Source organism: Octopus bimaculoides, chromosome 2 (genome assembly GCF_001194135.2).
Source record: "Octopus bimaculoides isolate UCB-OBI-ISO-001 chromosome 2, ASM119413v2, whole genome shotgun sequence".
NCBI lineage: Eukaryota > Metazoa > Mollusca > Cephalopoda > Octopoda > Octopodidae > Octopus > Octopus bimaculoides.
In genome coordinates this window covers 68,671,340-68,691,069 of record NC_068982.1, presented here as the reverse complement: position 1 = coordinate 68,691,069, position 19,730 = coordinate 68,671,340, and the positions used below count along the sequence as shown (strand labels likewise).

Here is a 19,730-nt window from a genome sequence, read left to right as displayed (position 1 = left end):
AGATATTTTTTTCCAGAACATTTTTTATTGTATTTTTTTAAAATTTATTTTCATTTCTTTTTTTTCTTACATTTGTGGATCTTCTTTTTTTTTTAGTTTTTGGATATGGTTGCTTTTATTAAAGAGTTAGTGACCTTTTTTTTTTTTAAGGTTCCATGGGATATTTTTCCAGAAGTATTTTTTTTTTTTATATATATATTTAAATATTATATTCATTGCTTCATGAAGAAGCAGCTGTCTGAAATAATGAGTGATCCCCTTTCACAGCAGTGTTCATAATGAGACTGGTCAACAAAATGGACAACTAGTTTCAGGTGGGCAATAGCCAAATTAATGAGACCAGTTCTTGCTTTCTCAGACATGATATAACACTACTTTCTCACAGCAGAGAAAACTAAAAGTGAAAGTATAGAACAGTTTCCTTTAATTGTAATAGCTGTTGTTTGTTTGTTTTTTGTTTTTTTTATATGAGTGTCTATGTGTGTGTACGCATGTAATTATGATACCACATTAAAAAAAAAAAAAAATATCAGAGAGGATCTTCTATCAATTTGATTATTTTGAATTAAAGTGTAATATTAGGAGGACCAACAGTAAAAGCATTGATGAAGAAATCGCTTGCAAAGGAGGAAGGAATTAAATGTCGGGAATTGGGAAGAAATTTAAGGAGAGAAAGTTGGAGCTGTCAGAGTGAAGAGGGAGCAACAAACAGACTAAGCCTCAGCTTTGACTGCTTGTTGCGGCGCAGACTGTGGCACTGTATCTGTAGTTGGTGTGCTAGTCTCATCTGCCAAGACACACTTCCAAAGACCATATGTCTTGCCTACAGTTGTTTGCCACAGGCGTAAAGTACCATCTTCACTACCACTGGCATAAAGCTCCCCATCAGGAGAAAACCGGACACAATGTACAGGGCCAAAATGACCCTTGAAGGACTCTGCAAAAGAATAAAGAAAAAATACAATAAATAAAACTACATTGTCAAAAAAAAAAAGATGGATAGCAACATGAACAATAGAATACTGAAATTGTGATGACAGAGAGTCAGTGTTTTTAATTATTTTATAATTAGATAATGAACGAACAAATACAACCATCCTCATGGCTGAGTGTTGGGATCTCAGACGCAACCACCACTCCTTGTCTCAAACTTGTGTTGCAGTCATACACATGACTAGTCTCCTGTACCCAGTCTTCATGTCATCACTTCATCTTCCCAACCTATGAGGATGTAGGTACAAAGATCCTGAGGTCTGATAATGTGGCAAAAATATTACAATCCTCACTGCCTGACCATAGTTAACCACTTTTATTCTGTTCCCACCTCTTCTAGAACTAAATCATTCATCCTAGAGGCCATCCAACTCATATTCATCACTCCCTTGTAACTGGTCATCTCAAATGCCCTTAGTTAAATGTGTCTAATACGTGAAAATTTTTATTATTTATATTCATTTTCTGGTAATGAGTAAAACAAAAACCAGTTCTGATTGAGCAACCCTATGGCATACAAACACTCAGTTAAACTTGGAGTGACCCATAAATCTGTTTTATAAATATACCATGCAGTAATAAATTGTATGGAGTATGCTGCAGTAATGAAGATGTGTTGCACTCTCTCCACTGTCCAGTATATTTCTCTACACCTGCAGATTTTGGTGGGTGGTCACAACAGAAGGGGACCCAATAAAAATGCAACAGCTGTTGTTCTGCACTCATTATCAGTACTGTGCATCCCAACGCAAGTTGGGACTAGTGAATAGATATTTTACATCCACTGATTTTGGACCTAAATTTTTTATGTGAATCGATGTGGTATAATAGTAGTCCTCCAGCCATGCTTAGAATTACAGTGCTGGAAGGTCATGTAAGTCCATGTTGAAAAGAGACAGTGAGAGGACAGATCCCAATGGTACTCCATTCAGGAAATTTCAAATTCTGAAAAAGCCCTTTTATACACTACATTTACTAGCCAGTGTTTTAAGTTGTTTCCTAAGGTGTTGAGCTTCTTTTTTTTTTTTTTTTTTTTTTTGTAAATGCATAGCATGAAATAGAATCAAAAGCTTTTCTGTTGCCATTAGTAGTTGTGGGAAGCCACCATGTATCTTTAATTTTATTTTTTGTAAGTAGTGTAGTAGCCTGAAGCTATAGGCTAGTGATGTAAAAAATTGGCTTTTCTAAAATGTTTGCGATTGTGTCAAGGGATGACTGTTGCAAGAAAACAATGAAAGATAACTGGTAGATTGAACTAGCTAAGAAATAAGTATATGATTGACTTCATTTTGCATCTTATCATAACAGCTTTTATTTTTACATAATGTTGCAGTTACTAAAATCAGTTATATATCTGTTGAGAAAGAGTTAGGGAGAAAACACAGCTCAACTTCTTCCTCTTCTTTCTAATTATGTTACTAGGATGACTATCTTATCCTGTGCCATCTCATCAGTAAACTTTAATGTTTTTTTGTTTTGTTTCTTTCTGGCTGAATTATATTTTTAATTGAATTTTTTTTTTTTTTAGAAAAGACACAAGATTAGAAACACTACTTATAAGAAGGGTGGTATACAACCACAGTGAAAGGATGAGAATTCATAGAAAGATAAGTCATTTGATTAGTAACTGTAAGAAAGAACAAGAAAGAAAATTTAGCAAAACAACAAATGTAGAAGTATTTATAGAATAAAACAGCAATTTCCCAGCAACAAGAGAGATGAAATTTAGCTGCCAAAATAAGACCAACAGTGTTAGAAACTCACTTTTGAATTCAGAAAAGAGAGACAGAATACCAACAGAAGTTCTAACCCAAATATGACAACAATATTCAGTATTCTATACAAGAATGAATAAGAGACATATAAAAATGAAGATTATAATTTTTTGGAGAGGAAATATGACAAGCTTGATACAAAGAACCAAACTTTACAGAGACTTCATCTTAAGTTTTGGTGTATGTACAATAGCACGGTCTAGAGATAGATTAAAAACTTGGGATAATAAATACATGAAGGCAAAAGCTGGCAAGAAATTCAGATGAGATGCATGCAAAGCTACTGCAAATTTACTGAACCCATTTCAACACAGAATTAAGATGTTAAAATTTGATCTGCCTTCACACAAGAAAGGGGTTAGGGTTACACTAAATCAAAATCTTAAATACAATTTCTTTTAATTTGGTTAAGATATTTATGCAATAGAGAAAGTAAAATCAATTAAATCAACTTCATTATATGACTGGTATTTGTTTCATTGAAACAAGTTAAAGAAGAAAGCAAAAATCAACTCAGGTAGATTTATACCTTGAAATAATGAAAATCAAACAAGATACCAGAAACTGTAGTTTTCTCCCAACTACACCAATTTCCTTGGTCTGTAAAAATGTCAAACTCAATTTATCCAAATATTTAAAAAGGAAACTATAAGCCAGCAACAACAAATCTATAATCTTGCAGAACACTACCAGGTTAGATAAGAAAATATTTAACCCTTTTGATACTAACCCACTTGAAATCACCTTTGGTTCTATGACATAAACTTCCTGCTTTAAAGTGACTTAAATTAAAATCTTCCATCAAGACTTCATTTTTATTTATGTTCTCAACACCAGTTATTTTACTAAATTGTTCATTATTTTCAAAATTTATTGAAATAAAGGCAGTGTATTTCAGTGAAATTTTCTTACAAAAAGATTGAATGCTGTTTCTGCATTCAATAACTAAAGGAGAATGGCTTTCAATTTAGCAACCTATTTGTTCCCAAATTTAGATAAAACGCTCGACACATTTAGAGAATATTTTTTATAGGTTAGAAATGACACTCACCAATTTCTGCTCCGGACTCATAATCATACTTGTACATTTTAAAATCTTCACCACCACACACAAACACATCTTTTTGGTGATGGAGTGAAGCAGAATACAACTGTGTTGGAGCCTCAAATTCTTTTATTTTCTCAAATCTAAAAATGAATAAATCCATATATAAATTGTCAAAAAAATAAAATTTCATGAGCAAACAATGGAAAGGGAAATATACATATACAATAAACAGGAATGGAAAAGTGAATATTTCTTCTAAATGTACAATAATTTGTTCATTAATGATGCTTATCAGCAACACACCAACACAATATAAGGTGATAGATTCATAGGGTAATCCTAAACACTATTTTCTTTCACAGTAATAATATTTTTCTTAAATTTGTTTAACGTATAACTAATGTTGAAATGAAATAAATTCTTTCATCATCATCACTATCATTTTAACATTTGTTTTTCATGCTGGCATGGGTTAAACAATTTAATAGGAGCTGATAAACCAGAGGACTGTGCCAAGCTCCAATGTCTGCTTTGGCACACTTACAATGGATGGATGTTCTTCCTAATGCCAACCACTTTAAAGAGTGTACTGAGTGCTTTTGAGATGGCACTAGCACTAGTGAGGTCAACCAAGTAACTTGCAAGACAAGACCACCTTGCAACTGAGCAGTAGGTGACTAGTATTGAGGGAGGTAGCTTTATGCCATGTGAAGAGAGGTTAAAGTTTGATAGAGGAGCAGAAACATGTAGAGGGATATGTGGTTACCTCAGCAGGAGAGAGAAGTGAGGGAGGAGAAAAATAAAATAGTCATCAACATTGTCATCATTTTTATATCTTATTCCATGCTTAGATGGTTTGGATAAATTGTCTCCAGCATATCTCACCACTTGTTACAGTCCTTTACCATCTCCTTTCTGAGATTCAGCCTCTTCAGATCAGCCTTAGTCACATTTTCCCATGTCTTCCTAACCTTTCTCAATAGGTTCCCCTCCACCTTCCACCTGAATTTCTGAGTACTTCTTTACCCAACTGTCATCCATCATACCACCATATGCATTACAAGTGTGTACTATGTATTACAAGTGTGTACTATACATTACAAGTGTGTACTATGCATTACAAGTGTGTACTATGTATTACAAGTGTGTACTATGCATTACAAGTGTGAGAAGCAAGCTTCTCGACCACTCAGCCATTCCTACATCTATAATCGCAGCTGTGCCTGTATCAACCAATATAAATAATAGAGTTGATAAATTTTGAAAATCAAATTTTAAACTTATGTTAGTGTGCTGAAAAGGCCCTTTACTAAATAAGCTACTCTTAATCTATGTCTTCACCTGTAAAATCACTATAATAAAAAGACAAAAAAAATTTCAATAAGAGCCAACTCACGATCCAGTATCCCAGAAACTTGTAACACATCCACTGGTGACTACTAAAACAGAGCCATCCCTAGAGAGTTCTAAGCCGTTGGGAGGATTTGCAAACTCCAATTGCTTTATTTCATTTTCATTATTCACATCCCAGACACTGAAACAGAATTTAAAATTGTAAAAACAAACAGAAGGATATTTTTGCCTAAAATAACCTTAGATTTGAATTAAAATACTAAAACAAGTTGCAATTATTATTTTTTTTTTTTGCATTTATTTTCTACACTAAAAAATATTAGAGGTTTCTATAAAAAAAAAACTTTTGGTGGGAAATATTGAAGGAAACTTGTTATTGCCATATACTTAACTTAATACTAGCCAATATATTATGAAGTGAAGGCACATAGCCTAGTAGGTAAGGTGTTTACTTTGAATCTTAAGATCATGGTATGACTTCCCAAACTGCATTATGTTCTTGAGCAAAACATTTTATTTCACATTGCTCCAGTTCACTCAGCTGTAAATGGGTACCAGCAATAGTTGGAAACATAATGCTGTGATGGACCGACAGCGGGGTGCGTTGTAATCTATGTCATTCATATGCCATGGGAACCAAGTTATGCTCTAGCCTCATGAGTCACGAGGCTTGTGACAGACTACTATGAAGTCAGAATAATACCTCTATTTCAGCCATATGAAGGCTGGGGCCATGCTGGAACAGCAATTCCTGGTTAAAAGTATTTTTCTTCATTTATATCATTAGAAACCTTTGGCCAGCATGGAAAGCAGGCATTAACTGATAATGAAGCCATCAGGTGTCACACAACTTCCCATGATCCAAAGCAGCTCAGGCTTCTTGGTTCTCTCTTAAACTTTAATTATTCTAATTATACCACTATAACTAACCTGGTGGATAACCCCACCTCATCACAGACTTATTTGCTAATTTAAATGAATTTAACTAGTATATCTATCCTTGATTATCAAGTGTGTTTGGTTCCAATGAACAGTGTTAAATGAATCAACAAGTTGTACTGAACACTGTAGATGCTGGGGGGTACTTTTGCAGTCCAAGCAGAATATGCAACTGATCACCAGCCCATGTTATTAGATAAGCATAAAATGGTTCACAATTACTATACCATGTTATCCTGGATCAGTGATGAATGACTCACTGATAATGAGGACAGGTGTACTAATTCTGGAGTTAAAGGTAATTGTAAAAAAAGTCTGTAAAAAAGCCACCAAATGAAAAAAAAAATGATAAAAATGTTAATACATAGACAAGAAAAGCTAACAGAAATAATCTTAATAAGAGGCAAACAATTTAAAAATAGAAAATAATACAAACCGAACTGTTTTATCATCTGATGCACTAATTATTTGCTGTGCATCTTTAGTGAAGATAGCACATTTAAGCGTGTCTTTGTGACCAGCAAATACCTTGGGTTCTGAAATAAAAACATTGCATGGAAGAATAATTAGTAACTTACTTCTATGAGAATGAAGAGTTAAAACTGTCTCATTAAAAGAAATTTAATGGAAATGTTCGAAAAGAATGAAGTGCCTAGAGCATTGTTAAAAGTAGCAATGAAAACACACTGAACAGATTTACAATGAAGGCTCTTTTACAATTATATATTATGAACAACTCAAAAAACAACCGAGAAAATTTATCGTTATTTAACTAGAAAGACTCTTTCAATATAAAATATACAGTGAAGTAATAAATCAAGGGTGTAAAACTTACTGGCTTTAGCTACATTATTTTACAAATTCAAACTTTCTTTCTTTCCTTACTCAATGACTATTGAAGAAATTACAAGAAGCAACGAAAATTTTAGGAAAAAAAAAAGTAAATGAGTAGAAATCGAACCACAGAGTGTGTTAATTACTAAGGCATTAAAACAGAATGACTCTCTCCAGACGATAAAATATGCTTCAACACACAAATTCACATAAAGAATCTTGCAAACCAAATACAAAAATGAAATACCCAGCAATCTTATTTTTCAATTTATAAACAAATCAGTTCAAATAAATTCCAACTACTTTAGTTGTATTACAAACATATGGCAGTGAAATATGCAATAAGAAGTATTTGCAGTGACTGGAGAGAAGCCAATTGAATACAGCTTGATGAATGAACTGAATAAACTTGCAAGACTAGATACAAATGAACTAAGTTAACAAATGAACATCAAAACATTGGCAAATATCTACAAAAGTGACATCTTCCTTAATAATTATATTAAATAATGTAAGGAACAGAAGATGAACTGAGTGAGAAAATGCATGAATTAATGTATGAGTGAGATGGAGTACATGTGAAGACATAAGCATTGGATTGGTATTCATAGAAAGATATACTGCAAAACTATTTAACCAATGCACACATTAAAAATAAAATGAATGAAACTAATTTTGATTTGCCTGAATGCTATAGTTTTATTGCAGTAAATATGACTGACCTGTGACAAATGATGGTAATTCTTACTAGCACAAAAACATATTCCTTCACTTACAAACTACAACTGCTAATGGTTTGGAGGACAGTTGTCTAACAAATAAACTGAGAACTCTAGATTCACCATACATATACAGAATTTATACACGAACAGCAACAAATAAGAACATCCCAGAATGTCCTGTTGATAACACTTTTTCTCCAAACATTTGAATTACTTTCTTACATTTGAAAAGGGGAATCTTTCCCTAAGTATAATAGATGCTTGAAACAATTCTGTCTTTCTTTTTATCTATTGATATCGCCTTAAATTTTATTGTGTCTAGGGAAAGTCACTATGCCAATATTATTAACACATGCACTGGTTCAATTCCACTCCTTTATTATAAGTCAATTGGCTAAATATCCAACTAACTAATAGGATTAGTAACTGTAACCACTCCAACGACCTCACAAGTTGTGTAGTAGGCAGTATGGATGTGGTTTCAAACTGTCTATTGACATAGACTTCGTTGAGGAAAAATGCATTGTAATTATCTGTGAGAGTGCAGTAGAGTTCCACGCAGTTAACACAAGGGAACTGGGCGTCCTCCTAAAACTAACTCAAGACAGTAATTACCTAGACAACCATGGTCTGAATGGGGAAGACACCTACATTTTGTCCAAACACCCAAAAGACCCACTACTTAGACAAATACAATAGGACATCCTCATAAATGAAACATTACCAATACTAAATAGGAAATAAATGTAAGAGATAGAGATACCTCAATGCCACAGATACCACTCATGCAGTGTGCATACATAGGTACGTTTGTAAGTTGGCAGTCGAATAGGTAAATAGGTAGATAGGTAAGTAGATAGGTGTCAAGTGGTTAGTTACTTAGTTAATTATGTAGGTTGGTAGATAGGTGGGGAGATAGGCAAGTAAATAGATTGGTAGGTAGGTAGATATGCACATACACACACACATGCAAGGAGACAGAAACACATAACCATACACACACTGAAGCATACATAAAGCACATGGGCACACACACATGCAGACACACACACCACATATATGCACACACACACATATCACGCATACGCACACAAACATATATAGGCACATACATATACAACAGGTGTAAAAACACAAACTCACATGCGCATGCAAGCACACAGAAGCAGAAGTACACACACAAGCACGTACACAGACATAGGAATACACACATGTAGAAGAATACATACATGCGTACATACATATGCAAGCACACAAGATCTCAGACAGACAAAACGTGGTCTCTGTAACAAACTAAGAGAAAAGTCATTGAAAAAGTTGCAAATAGCAACAAAAGAGCTTTGACAAAAAAAAAATCAAATAAAAGCAAACAAACAAATGGCTTACTGTTTGACCAAAGTTAAACAAGCAATTGATTAGTTAGTTGGATATTTAACCTACTGACTATTAATAAAGGAGTAGAATTGAACCTGTGCCTGTGTTGATGATATTGGTATAATGACTCTCCCTAGACACAATAAAATTTGTTTCAACACAAGAATTCATATAAAATATTTAAGGTGATTCTACTTCGCTTTTGTATCTGGTTTACCTAAATTTTCATCTGCATTACTTAAAGTCTCTTTTTCAAATATTTATATCATTAATAAATACACCATATATATCTTGGAAAGATACATATGGTGTATATACATGTAGCTATAACTACAAACCTGGTAACATACATGTAGCTATAACTAGAAACCTGGTAAAGGAAGCAAACCTCATCACCAAGCAGTAGGAGAAGGAAGAACATGGAATCCCCAAAACAACTGTAATAGAAGTGAAGTCCATGAGAACTATTATGATGATAATGGTGGCAACTTAATGTTTAGTTTTACTAATTCAGTCATTAGTTTTAATACTTAATAAAACATAAGTTTCCATACAAACCTGCTTCATGCTTTTCCAAATCAAATATTTTTAGCTTTTTTTCTTGACTAGCAGTAAGCAGCAGTTTGCTGTCACGAGAAAAATCTACTGACTTAACGATATGTTTATGGGAGAATGTGTGTAGTTCATCTCCACTAACAGCATCCCAGATTTTCCTGAAGATAAAAAGAAAAACAAAAATACTATCCGTTAGTTAATGTAAAAGTATTTCATTTATACTTAAAATATATAACAATCAACTGATAAATAGATAAACAGACAGACAGGCAGTCAGCTAGATAGTGGTCAGATACACATATAGACTCACACACACAAACATAAGCTTGTTTTACCATGCTGTCACACGTTGGATGAATATCTATCACTGAGGCAATGTTCTACAACTGGGCAACATGGCTATAAAATGATACTTCAGTAATATGTAGCTGTTCAACCTAGGCTAACAGAAAAAACAGAAATAAAATAAATGAATGAACTTCTGTATACTTGTGTGTCTCAGAACTGTAAAGAGAGGAGACAATATCTTGGTTTACAAGCCTCTTCCCAAAACAGGGGATCATATCACACCAAAGCTGACACATACATAAACACTTTCTTATATATCTTAAAAACACAAACATAAAAATATAGGCAATAAAAACAAAGATCTTTGATTTAAAATTATTCCTTTGTATATGAATGACATTTTGCAAAAAGTGATGTGAATGCATGAAAATATATGCGCATCTATTTTGATATAATTTTGTTTACTTATTTCTTGTAAAATTCTTTGGGTACTAGAGATAAGTTAATTACAATATTGCAATCTCTTGTTTGGTAGAATTCAAAAAGCCAGGAAACTTGTTTTTCACTTTAATGTTCTGGATCATTCCTAATATTATCTAAGACAACTGCAACATTAGGTTGTTATTAATATCATTATTATTACTAGCAGAGAAACCTGGCCTTGCTTGGGATTAAAATAGTCTATTATTGTTTTATTTGTTTCGGTATTATAACTTGATTTCATTCAGGTCTACTTGGGCCACATTTTAAAAGATGAGGCATTTTGCCCTAGAGGCCACGTCATTCAATTGAGCAAACTCAAAGTTGCCATGCAAACTCGCCAGCACTTTAGACATAGGTGTGCATATTTTCAGCTCAATCCAACCACATATGCACACATTATATATATATATATATATATATATATATATATATATATATATATATATACACACATTATATATATGTAAATTATATATAAATGAATTATATATATATATAATACAAACGATATATGAGCATATGCATGTATATATACATATATGTACATACCTACATCTACATGTATATATAGATGCATATCCGGATACAGGACGTCAGGAAAAGGAACAGGAACAAAAGCACAAAAACGGACTTTGTTTACAGACAACATAACGAACACATAGGAAAACAGACGAGCCACTTATGGAACTTTTTCCTTCATCAGCTGTCTCTATTCTAAACTAGGCGTCTAGAATAGAGACACACACACACACACACAGATATAGAAAAAATATTAGCACAATAAATATCTGATTAATAATATCTGTTATCATGATTGTGCGGTGGTGGTGGTGGGCGATAATAATTCACCATTCTAAAAGACCTGTGGCAGGAGGATTGTGTGGTGGTGGTGGTGGTGAGCAATAATAATTCACCATTGTAAAAGACCTGTGGCGAGAATATTTAAACTTTTGGGGCTGTCAACACTTTCTCTCTATAGATACAGACAAACGTACACAGAGAGAGGCAGTGGGAGAAAGAGTGACAGAAAAACAGCGAAGGTGGAGAGGGAAAGAGAGTGGAGGGAAGGGAGGAAAGAGAGAAATTGAGGAAGACAGGGTGATATCCAAAAGAGAGAAATGACAAACACTTGTCAAAGTCTGGGTTTTGTTGTCCTAGTAACCACAGCTTTTGAGATGGAGATTTCTAACCTAGTTCAGTCGCTTCCTCGCCTCATTTTACATGTCTCTGTAAATTTTTGCCGCAATCCAAGCACGCCTACTGCCATTGAACCCTGCATAACTACTAAATGAGACACACAAGCATACAACTTTCAGCCATTTCACTTTTATATATAGAGATTATTATTATTATTATTATTATTATTATTATTATTATTATTATTATTATTATTATAAGGCATCAAGCTGGCAGAATTGTTAGAACACCAGACAAAATGCTTAGTGGAATTTTGTTCAGCTTTATGTTCTAAGTTCAAGACCTGCTGAGGTTGACTATGCCTTTCATCCTTTCAACATTGATGAAATAAGTACCAGTCATGTACTGAGGTCAATGTAATCAACTAACCCCACCCCCAAAATCTCAGGCCTTCTGCCTATAGTAGAAAGGATTATTATTGTTAAAGTTAATTTAATTAGATGATATCTTGAGGTCTGGCTATAACTTCCTTCAAATCTCAAGAATCATTCTTAGGATTCTTGTAGAACACAGAATGTCACTTTTCTGCAAGTCAACAATGTAAATTTCACTTCTAATATCCTTTAATCTCCAAAGTAGCAGTTAAAGTGTTGTGCCAAATGCACCAACTACCACAGGAATATTCATCATCTTAATCTTTCACAATCTCTGATTAGATCCTGATATTTCTCAATTTCTATATCTATTCTACTATCATATGATATTACACCTTTTTTTTTTTCTCCTTTTTGTCCTCTATAATATCTGATTTCTTTGCTTCAAAAGTATGGTCAGTCATTATGAAGAAATCCTACATCATTATTATTAGGCGATGAGCTGACACAATCGTTATTGTGCTGGGCAAAATGCTTAACAGCATTTCATCTGTCGTTACGTTCTCAGTTCAAATTCTGACATGGTCAACTTTGACTTTCATCCTTCCAGAGTCAATAAAATAAGTACCAGTTGAATACTGAGGATCAATGTAATCAACTTATCCCCTCCCCAAAAATTGCTGGCCTTCTTCCAAAATTTGAAATTATTATTATTATTATTATTATTAAAAACTGAATTTAATTAGTTGTATAAAGGCTGAAGGAGAAAACAGGTACAGATTGGGATATTTAATTTTAATATCTAAAACAGATTGCTGTTTAATAAGTCATATTAAGATATGATAGAACTCTTTCCACTTGAAGAAGGAAGTTCTTGAATTACAGAATATAATTTTGGTTCTCTACACTACTGAATTCTCCAATTACAAACATAAAATGAAAATAGAACATTATAATCACAATTGTTCTACATCCATTTTCCATATCAGCATAGGTCAGACAGTTCAACAGGATTCAACAAGCCAGAAGGTCATATCTGATTTCCAATGTCACAATTTTGATTTTGTTTCTACAGGTGAATGCCCTTCTTAAGACCAACTATTTTATAAAATGTACTGGATGCATTTTTTGTGGCACCAGCACAATAAAGGTTACCTTGACACCAGCAAGACTAAAGAGCCCTCTTAAACCCCGAGTTGTCAATACTTGATTTCATTTACTAACTTCTTATAGAGTGTAATGAATGCCTTTTTGCAGCACCAGCACTTGTGGGGTTGTCTTGTAGCTCACAAGGTAAAAGAGAGCCTTCTTGAAGGATGTTATAAATTTATTGTTGTGAGTTATTGTTATTAGGACAAGGGACTAACAGGAAAAGTAGATAACCCAATTCAATACTTGACAGTTTTTAGTTTCTACTTTCTAATTCATATTAAGGGAATTCATACATTTACAATACTAATCAAGTAGCTTATATTATATAAGCAACTTATGATACAATCCTACAATTAATGTAAACACTGAATTGGTGTTTCATCCAGGTCTGTGACAATTCATTTTGAAATGGCTGTATTTAATGCATTTCAAATCACTTCCATACAGCAGGTTGCTTTTTTTTCCACTTTGGACAGAATAGTTATTGTAAAAGTTCAGATATTATTACTACAAAGTAGGTACACTGAAAATCTGGAATATACTCATCATTTTATGTCCATTTTCCATGACAACATGGGTTGGATAGGTACAGGATCCAGCAAGCCAAAGCTGCACAGAGCTTCAGTGTCAGCTTTGGCATACTTCCTATGGCTCGGTGCCCTTCCTGACACCAACCATTTTACAAAGTATATTCGATGCTTTTCTCATGTCATCGGCACCAATGAGGTAGCCAATTAACTAACTTGCAAGACAGAAAAAGAACAAGGAAAAAAAATTCCAAGTAAATCATTTCATGCACTTGATTTGTGCCTCCAGCTGATGCTGCATGAAGATTTGAAGAATTTATCAGGAATATGAGTGCCAAAAACTGAATACCAACTTGAAGCTATATGACAATTTTAAATATTCCATATCTAATAACATCCAAAAATAGTATATGCAATTAAATATGCTGTCTGCACTCACTTTGTATTAGAAAGTATTCTGTATTTAAAATTGTTTCATTGATAAAATTTTTCTAACAAATAATATATTTACAAATATATTATATCAAAAGTTGTTTCCAGGTCCAACGAAAATCATTTTGATGAAGTATCATTCAACAAGTCATACTACACACACACACACACACACACACTCAACACATACTTGAAAAACAGTTAGTTAGCAAGAGGATGGGTAACCAGCTAGTAAACAAGCTTCAATAATATGAGGTTCATATAACTCATGTGAGCATGAAAAAATAGACATAAAACAAATACACAAGCTTCCATACAGTTTTTATGCATTGGTTGTCCCAAAGCTATTGTAGAAGATACTTTCCCATAATACCATGCAGTAGGATAGAACCTGGAACCACATGGTTATGAAGCAAACGCACTATCCACACAACCATAAACATGACACACACACATACATTGATATGTAGGTAAATTTTAATGTAAAAAGTGTATAAATACATACGCTGTAAAGTCAGCTGCTCCCGTGGCAGCCCGGGTAGCCTCTCTGTTTAGTGCAGCACCCCACACCGCTCCCTTGTGGCCTTCAAAAGTACCAATCCAATCTCCAGTTTCTCCTTGCCGTAACATGGGTTTTCCATCTGCACAAACATAATGATTATAAACTCATCAAATGAACAGTGGCTAAAACAAGAATAAAACAATGCAGTATCCACCTGAAGAATATACAAGTGTACGTAGTTTCGATGAAAAAATTAACATTAAAACTTGAAAATGGAAATTATGAATGTCTAACTTTAACGTGATGTCACCAACGTTTAGGTAGAAGTATAACTGACTTTAACCCCACAAGAAATGTAAATAAAGACATCTATGACTTCCACTTTGTATAATAGATACATTAAAAATTTCATGAAATAAGAATGTATGATAAATGAATAACACACAATAAATAAAACAAGATATTATTTAAAAGTACAGGAAGAAACATTTCAGGCAACTTACTCACACATAAATGAGAAACCATTGTAGAGCTGAGACACTGCACATCTCTACCCTCCGACCACCTCTCATATTGGAATTTAGTACATCCAAACATACCTGTTAAAATCCTTTGCATGAGACAAAACAAAGAACATTACACATCCTTCAAAAAGTTTTGCTTCCGCTGATGATAATCTTGATGTTATTTACACCTAAAGTTTATTGCTTGTATGTCGCCAGTATCACAGTTCTATTTGATCTCTGGCAAAACTGATTTGTTTTAGGAATGAATGAATTCCTGGTTTGGAGGGGAAAGAGCTTCCACTCATGGGTTTCTGAGAGCAAGAACAAGGTAAATTTTCTCTCACTTTACCATGATGTTATAAGTAATGCATCAAGCAGTATTACTTGAGCAGTAGGCCTCTGGTCTTGATATGGTTGCTGTTATCAGCCACTCTTTCATTTCACTTCTTCCTCAATCATCAAAATTGATTATGACCAAGGGAACGAGTCCATCAGAGAGCTAGGACAAGACAATTACCACTCCCAATGAGCTTAAACCAACAAGGCATTTTTCTCAACACTAATGATTCTGTCCATCCACCCACCTTTTAAAATACAAATGTTGGCGGCAGGGAACAATCATATCAACTCCAGTATCCAACTGGTACATATTTCAACAGACTCAGAAAAATAAAAGACAAGGTCAATCTATATTATAATTCTGCTTGTTCATTCATTCACAAGTTTAGTTTATTTGACAGGGGAGGGGTAGTGAGTGAGAAGGAGAATGACAGAGAGAGAGAGAGAGAGGGGGGAGTGAGATAACAGATAGTCACTTCCATTAACAACACTGTCACATGGTTAATAGAAGTGAGAGGTGAAGAGAAAGAGAGAAATGGTTAAAAAGTTTTTTAGAGAGAGAAAGAGAGGGGAGAGAAATATAAAGAGTATAGGAGAGAGAAATTTTAAAATCATATATTGTGACTGAAAGTGAGATAACTTAGCAAAATAGCTGTGGACATTATTTTTCTTTTAATTTTGCAATGGAATTGAAACATTGTGTATATTCTCTATATTGTTTTGTGTACATTAATTGTATATAGTGTAAAGCAATTATGATGATGATCAGGTCATCATCATTGTTTAACATCTGCTTCCCATGCTGGCATGGGTTGGATGGTTTAACTGAGGACTGGCAAACCAGGAGGTTGCACCAGACTCCAATTTGATCTGGCAAGGTTTCTACGGTTGGATGCCCTTCCTAATGCCAACCACTCCCAGTGTATAGTGGATGCTTTGTACATGCCACCAGCACAGGGGCCAGTCAGGTGGCATTGGCATTGATCATGCTCAAATGGTGCTTTTTACATGCCACCAGCACGTGTGTCAGTCAAACAGCATTGGCATCAGCCATGACTACAATTTCACTTGACTCAACAGGTTTTCTCAAGCACAGCATATCACCTGACGATTGAAGGGTACTTTTAAATGAGCCAGTTATGCAACACTGGCACTGGCCACAATTATGATCTCATTTGGCTTGCCGGGTCTTCTCAAGCATGGCATATCGCCAAAGGTCTCAATCAATAGTCATTGCTTCTGTGAAGCCTAATGTTCGAAGGTCGTGCTTCACCACCTCATTCCATGTCTTCCTGGGTCTACCTCTTCCACAGGTTCCCTCCACTGTTAAGGTGTGACACTTCACACAGCTGTCCACTTTCATACGCAACACATGACCATACCAGCACAGTTGTCTCTCTTGCACACCACATCTGATGCTTCTTATGTCCAACTTTTCTCTCAGGGTGCTTACACCCTGTTGTGTATGCACACTGACATTACACATCCAGTGGAGCATACCAGCTTCTGGCCTTTCGAGCCTACACATGTCCTCTGTAGTCAAAGGCCATGTTTCGCTGCTGTGTAGCATGGCTGTTTGCACACAAGCATCATACAGTCTACCTTTCACTCTGAACAAGAAGCCCTTTGTTACCAGCAGAAGTAGGAACTCTTTGAACTTTGCCTAGACTATTCTTATTCTAGCAGCTATGCTCTCAGAGAATCCACCGCTGCTACTGACTTGGTCACCTAAGTAACAGAATCTATGAACTACTTCTAGTTTTTTCCCCCTGGCATGTGAAGGCATCTGTTTTCTGTACATCGGTGTTTATTGCCCCTGTACATCTGCCACACACAAAAACTATCTTCCCAGTTAAATTTCCTTTGATATTACTGCACCTCTTATGTGTCCAAAGCTTACACTGGGTACATCTTATGGAGATTCTACCTATGCCTTTTCTACAGATTGAGCAGGGTCATCTACCTGAAGGGATTTCCTACTTACTAAGACTTTGGTTTTTGTTAGATTGACTCTAGGGCTCTTCGATTCTAGGCCTTGCTTCCATTCCTGAAACTTCTCTAGTTCTGGTAGTGACTAAGCTATTAGAGGTCATCAGAGTAGAGGAGCTCCTAGAGGCAGCCTGTCTTGAATTCCTCTGTTACTACCTGGAGTGTTATTACATGATGAGGAGTATGCAATTATATATTGATCTTACAATTTCAATAGACTCAAATAATAATGAATGATATGCATATTAAGTATTGTATGGATTGTTATTGTATATTTTTCTATCATTTATTGCACAAGCAACAATACGATTTATATGCAATAAAAATGCAAATCATCCTTTCTTTCTTAAATAGCTGCTCTTAATTATTTTTCGTTCTGTGGAATTTCCCACATGTAAATACACAAAGTATATCGCCCAATACACTAATAATTTTGCCTTAATCTTATAATGATTATGCTTTATCATCATCATCATCCTTTAACATCCATTTTCAATGTTGGCATGAGTTAGATAGTTTGACCAGAGTTGGCAAGGAAGAGACTAGTTTCCAGTCTGATTTGGCTTGGTTTTTATAGCTGGATGCCCTTCCTAACGCTAAGTATTTTACAGTATGTGCTGGGTGCTTTTAACATGACACCAGCACAAAACGCTTTTGCATGGTACCAACACTAGTGCTTTTCACGTACACTGGTACAGGACTCTTGCAGCCCAATCCTCTTCAGGAGTGGCCTTAACACTTCTGCTGTGGAGGACAGGTCTTCTTGAGTACAGCAAGGCACCAGGTATCTCAGCCCTTTGTCATCTCATCTGAAAGGTTCAGTGCCCTGAGGTCATCCTTCAGTACCTCATCTCAAGTCTTCCTGAGTTTCCCTCTTCCATGAGTTCCACCCACTTCGAGAGATGAGCACTTCTTTAGAAGCTGTTAGCATCCATCCACATCACATGACCAAACCAGCATAGTCTTCTCTCTTGCACACTGCATCTAATTCCCCTTATGCCTTCTTTCTCAATCTACTAGCACTCTATCAAATATGTACACTTACATTACTCATCCAGCAGAGCACACTAGCCTCATTCCTCTCTAGCATTTTCATGTCCTCTGTATTCAGGGCACACATCTCAATACCATGTAGAATTGTTGTTTGTATACATGCAGCATACACTCTTCTTTTCACTCAAGTACAAGGTCTAATCAATGAATATCCACACTGTTGCTATAGTAATAAAGCTAAAGCATGCAGAGTGAAGCCGCTTGACAAAAGCTTGCCTTAAACTCTGCTGTGCATGCGCACTAAGTTTTAACATTCTAACTCACTTCCACTGTTTACAGCAGTGCTTGGAAGGGAGGTGTGTAGCGTGTGATTATCGCATTGACCATGCAAGAGAAAGTTGTCATGGCAACACCTGCTCAGAGGCCTATGCAAAGTTGAAGAAAGTGTATGAGTGTATGAGCTGCACACAAGTGTACACGTGGTTCAGATATTTCCAAGATGGCTGAAAAAATGTCGATACTGACGACCATTCTTGGAGACCCACAACCAGCAGACCTGAGAAAAACATCGCAGATGTGCGTGCAGCTGTGAGGGGCAAACATTGAATCACCAACAATGAGTTATCAGAGGATGTGCAAATTAGTTGTTTCAGTTCAGTCCATTATCACTGAAGACTTGGGTATGAGACACATGTCTATCAAGTTTGTGCCAAAACTGCTTTCAGCTGACCAAAAAGACACTTGGGTTTTAGTTGCATAAGATCTCCTTGATTGTGTCGAGAACGATGAAAACTTTTTGAAAACTTTGCATAAGCCTCTAAGCAGGTGTCATCAAGCTTTTGGCAAAATTTGATGCAGATTCTCTGCTCAACTTTCTGTTATGGTTAATGCGATGATCACATGCTACATACCTTCCTTCCAAGTACTGCTGTAAACAGCAGAAGTGAGCTAGAATGTTAAAACTTAGTGTGCATGTACAGCAGAGATCAAGGTCAATCTGTACCAAGCAACTTCACTGCCTGCATGATTTAGCCTTGTTACTATGGCAACAGTCTGGATACTTATTGATCAGACCATGAGTGTGTATCATCATCATCATTGTTTAACGTCCGCTTTCCATGCTAGCATGGGTTGGACGATTTGACTGAGGACTGGTGAACCAGATGGCTACACCAGGCTCCAATCTGATTTGGCAGAGTTTCTACAGCTGGATGCCCTTCCTAACGCCAACCACTCTTAGAGTGTAATGGGTACTTTTACGTGCCACCGGTACGAAGGCCAGTCAGGCGGTACTGGCAATGGCCACGCTCAAAATGGTGTATTTTACGTGCCACCTGCACAGGAGCCAGTCCAGCGGCACTGGCAACGACCTCGCTCGAATGTCTTTTCACGTACCACCGGCACAAGTACCGGGA

General features: G+C 35.4%; 1 protein-coding gene across 1 annotated transcript in view; it reads right to left on the bottom strand.

The window, feature by feature from the left end:
* Positions 1–19,730, bottom strand: part of LOC106879517 (serine-threonine kinase receptor-associated protein) — a 30,867-nt gene continuing 11,137 nt past the window's right edge. Inside the window, exons 2-7 of the mRNA XM_014929140.2 lie at positions 14,492–14,627; positions 9,597–9,751; positions 6,545–6,644; positions 5,213–5,350; positions 3,820–3,956; positions 1–937 (exon numbers count right to left, since the gene is read on the bottom strand). Coding sequence (XP_014784626.1) covers positions 714–937; positions 3,820–3,956; positions 5,213–5,350; positions 6,545–6,644; positions 9,597–9,751; positions 14,492–14,627 — 890 coding nt within the window. The 3' untranslated portion in view covers positions 1–713. The remainder of the gene's footprint in view (positions 938–3,819; positions 3,957–5,212; positions 5,351–6,544; positions 6,645–9,596; positions 9,752–14,491; positions 14,628–19,730) is intronic.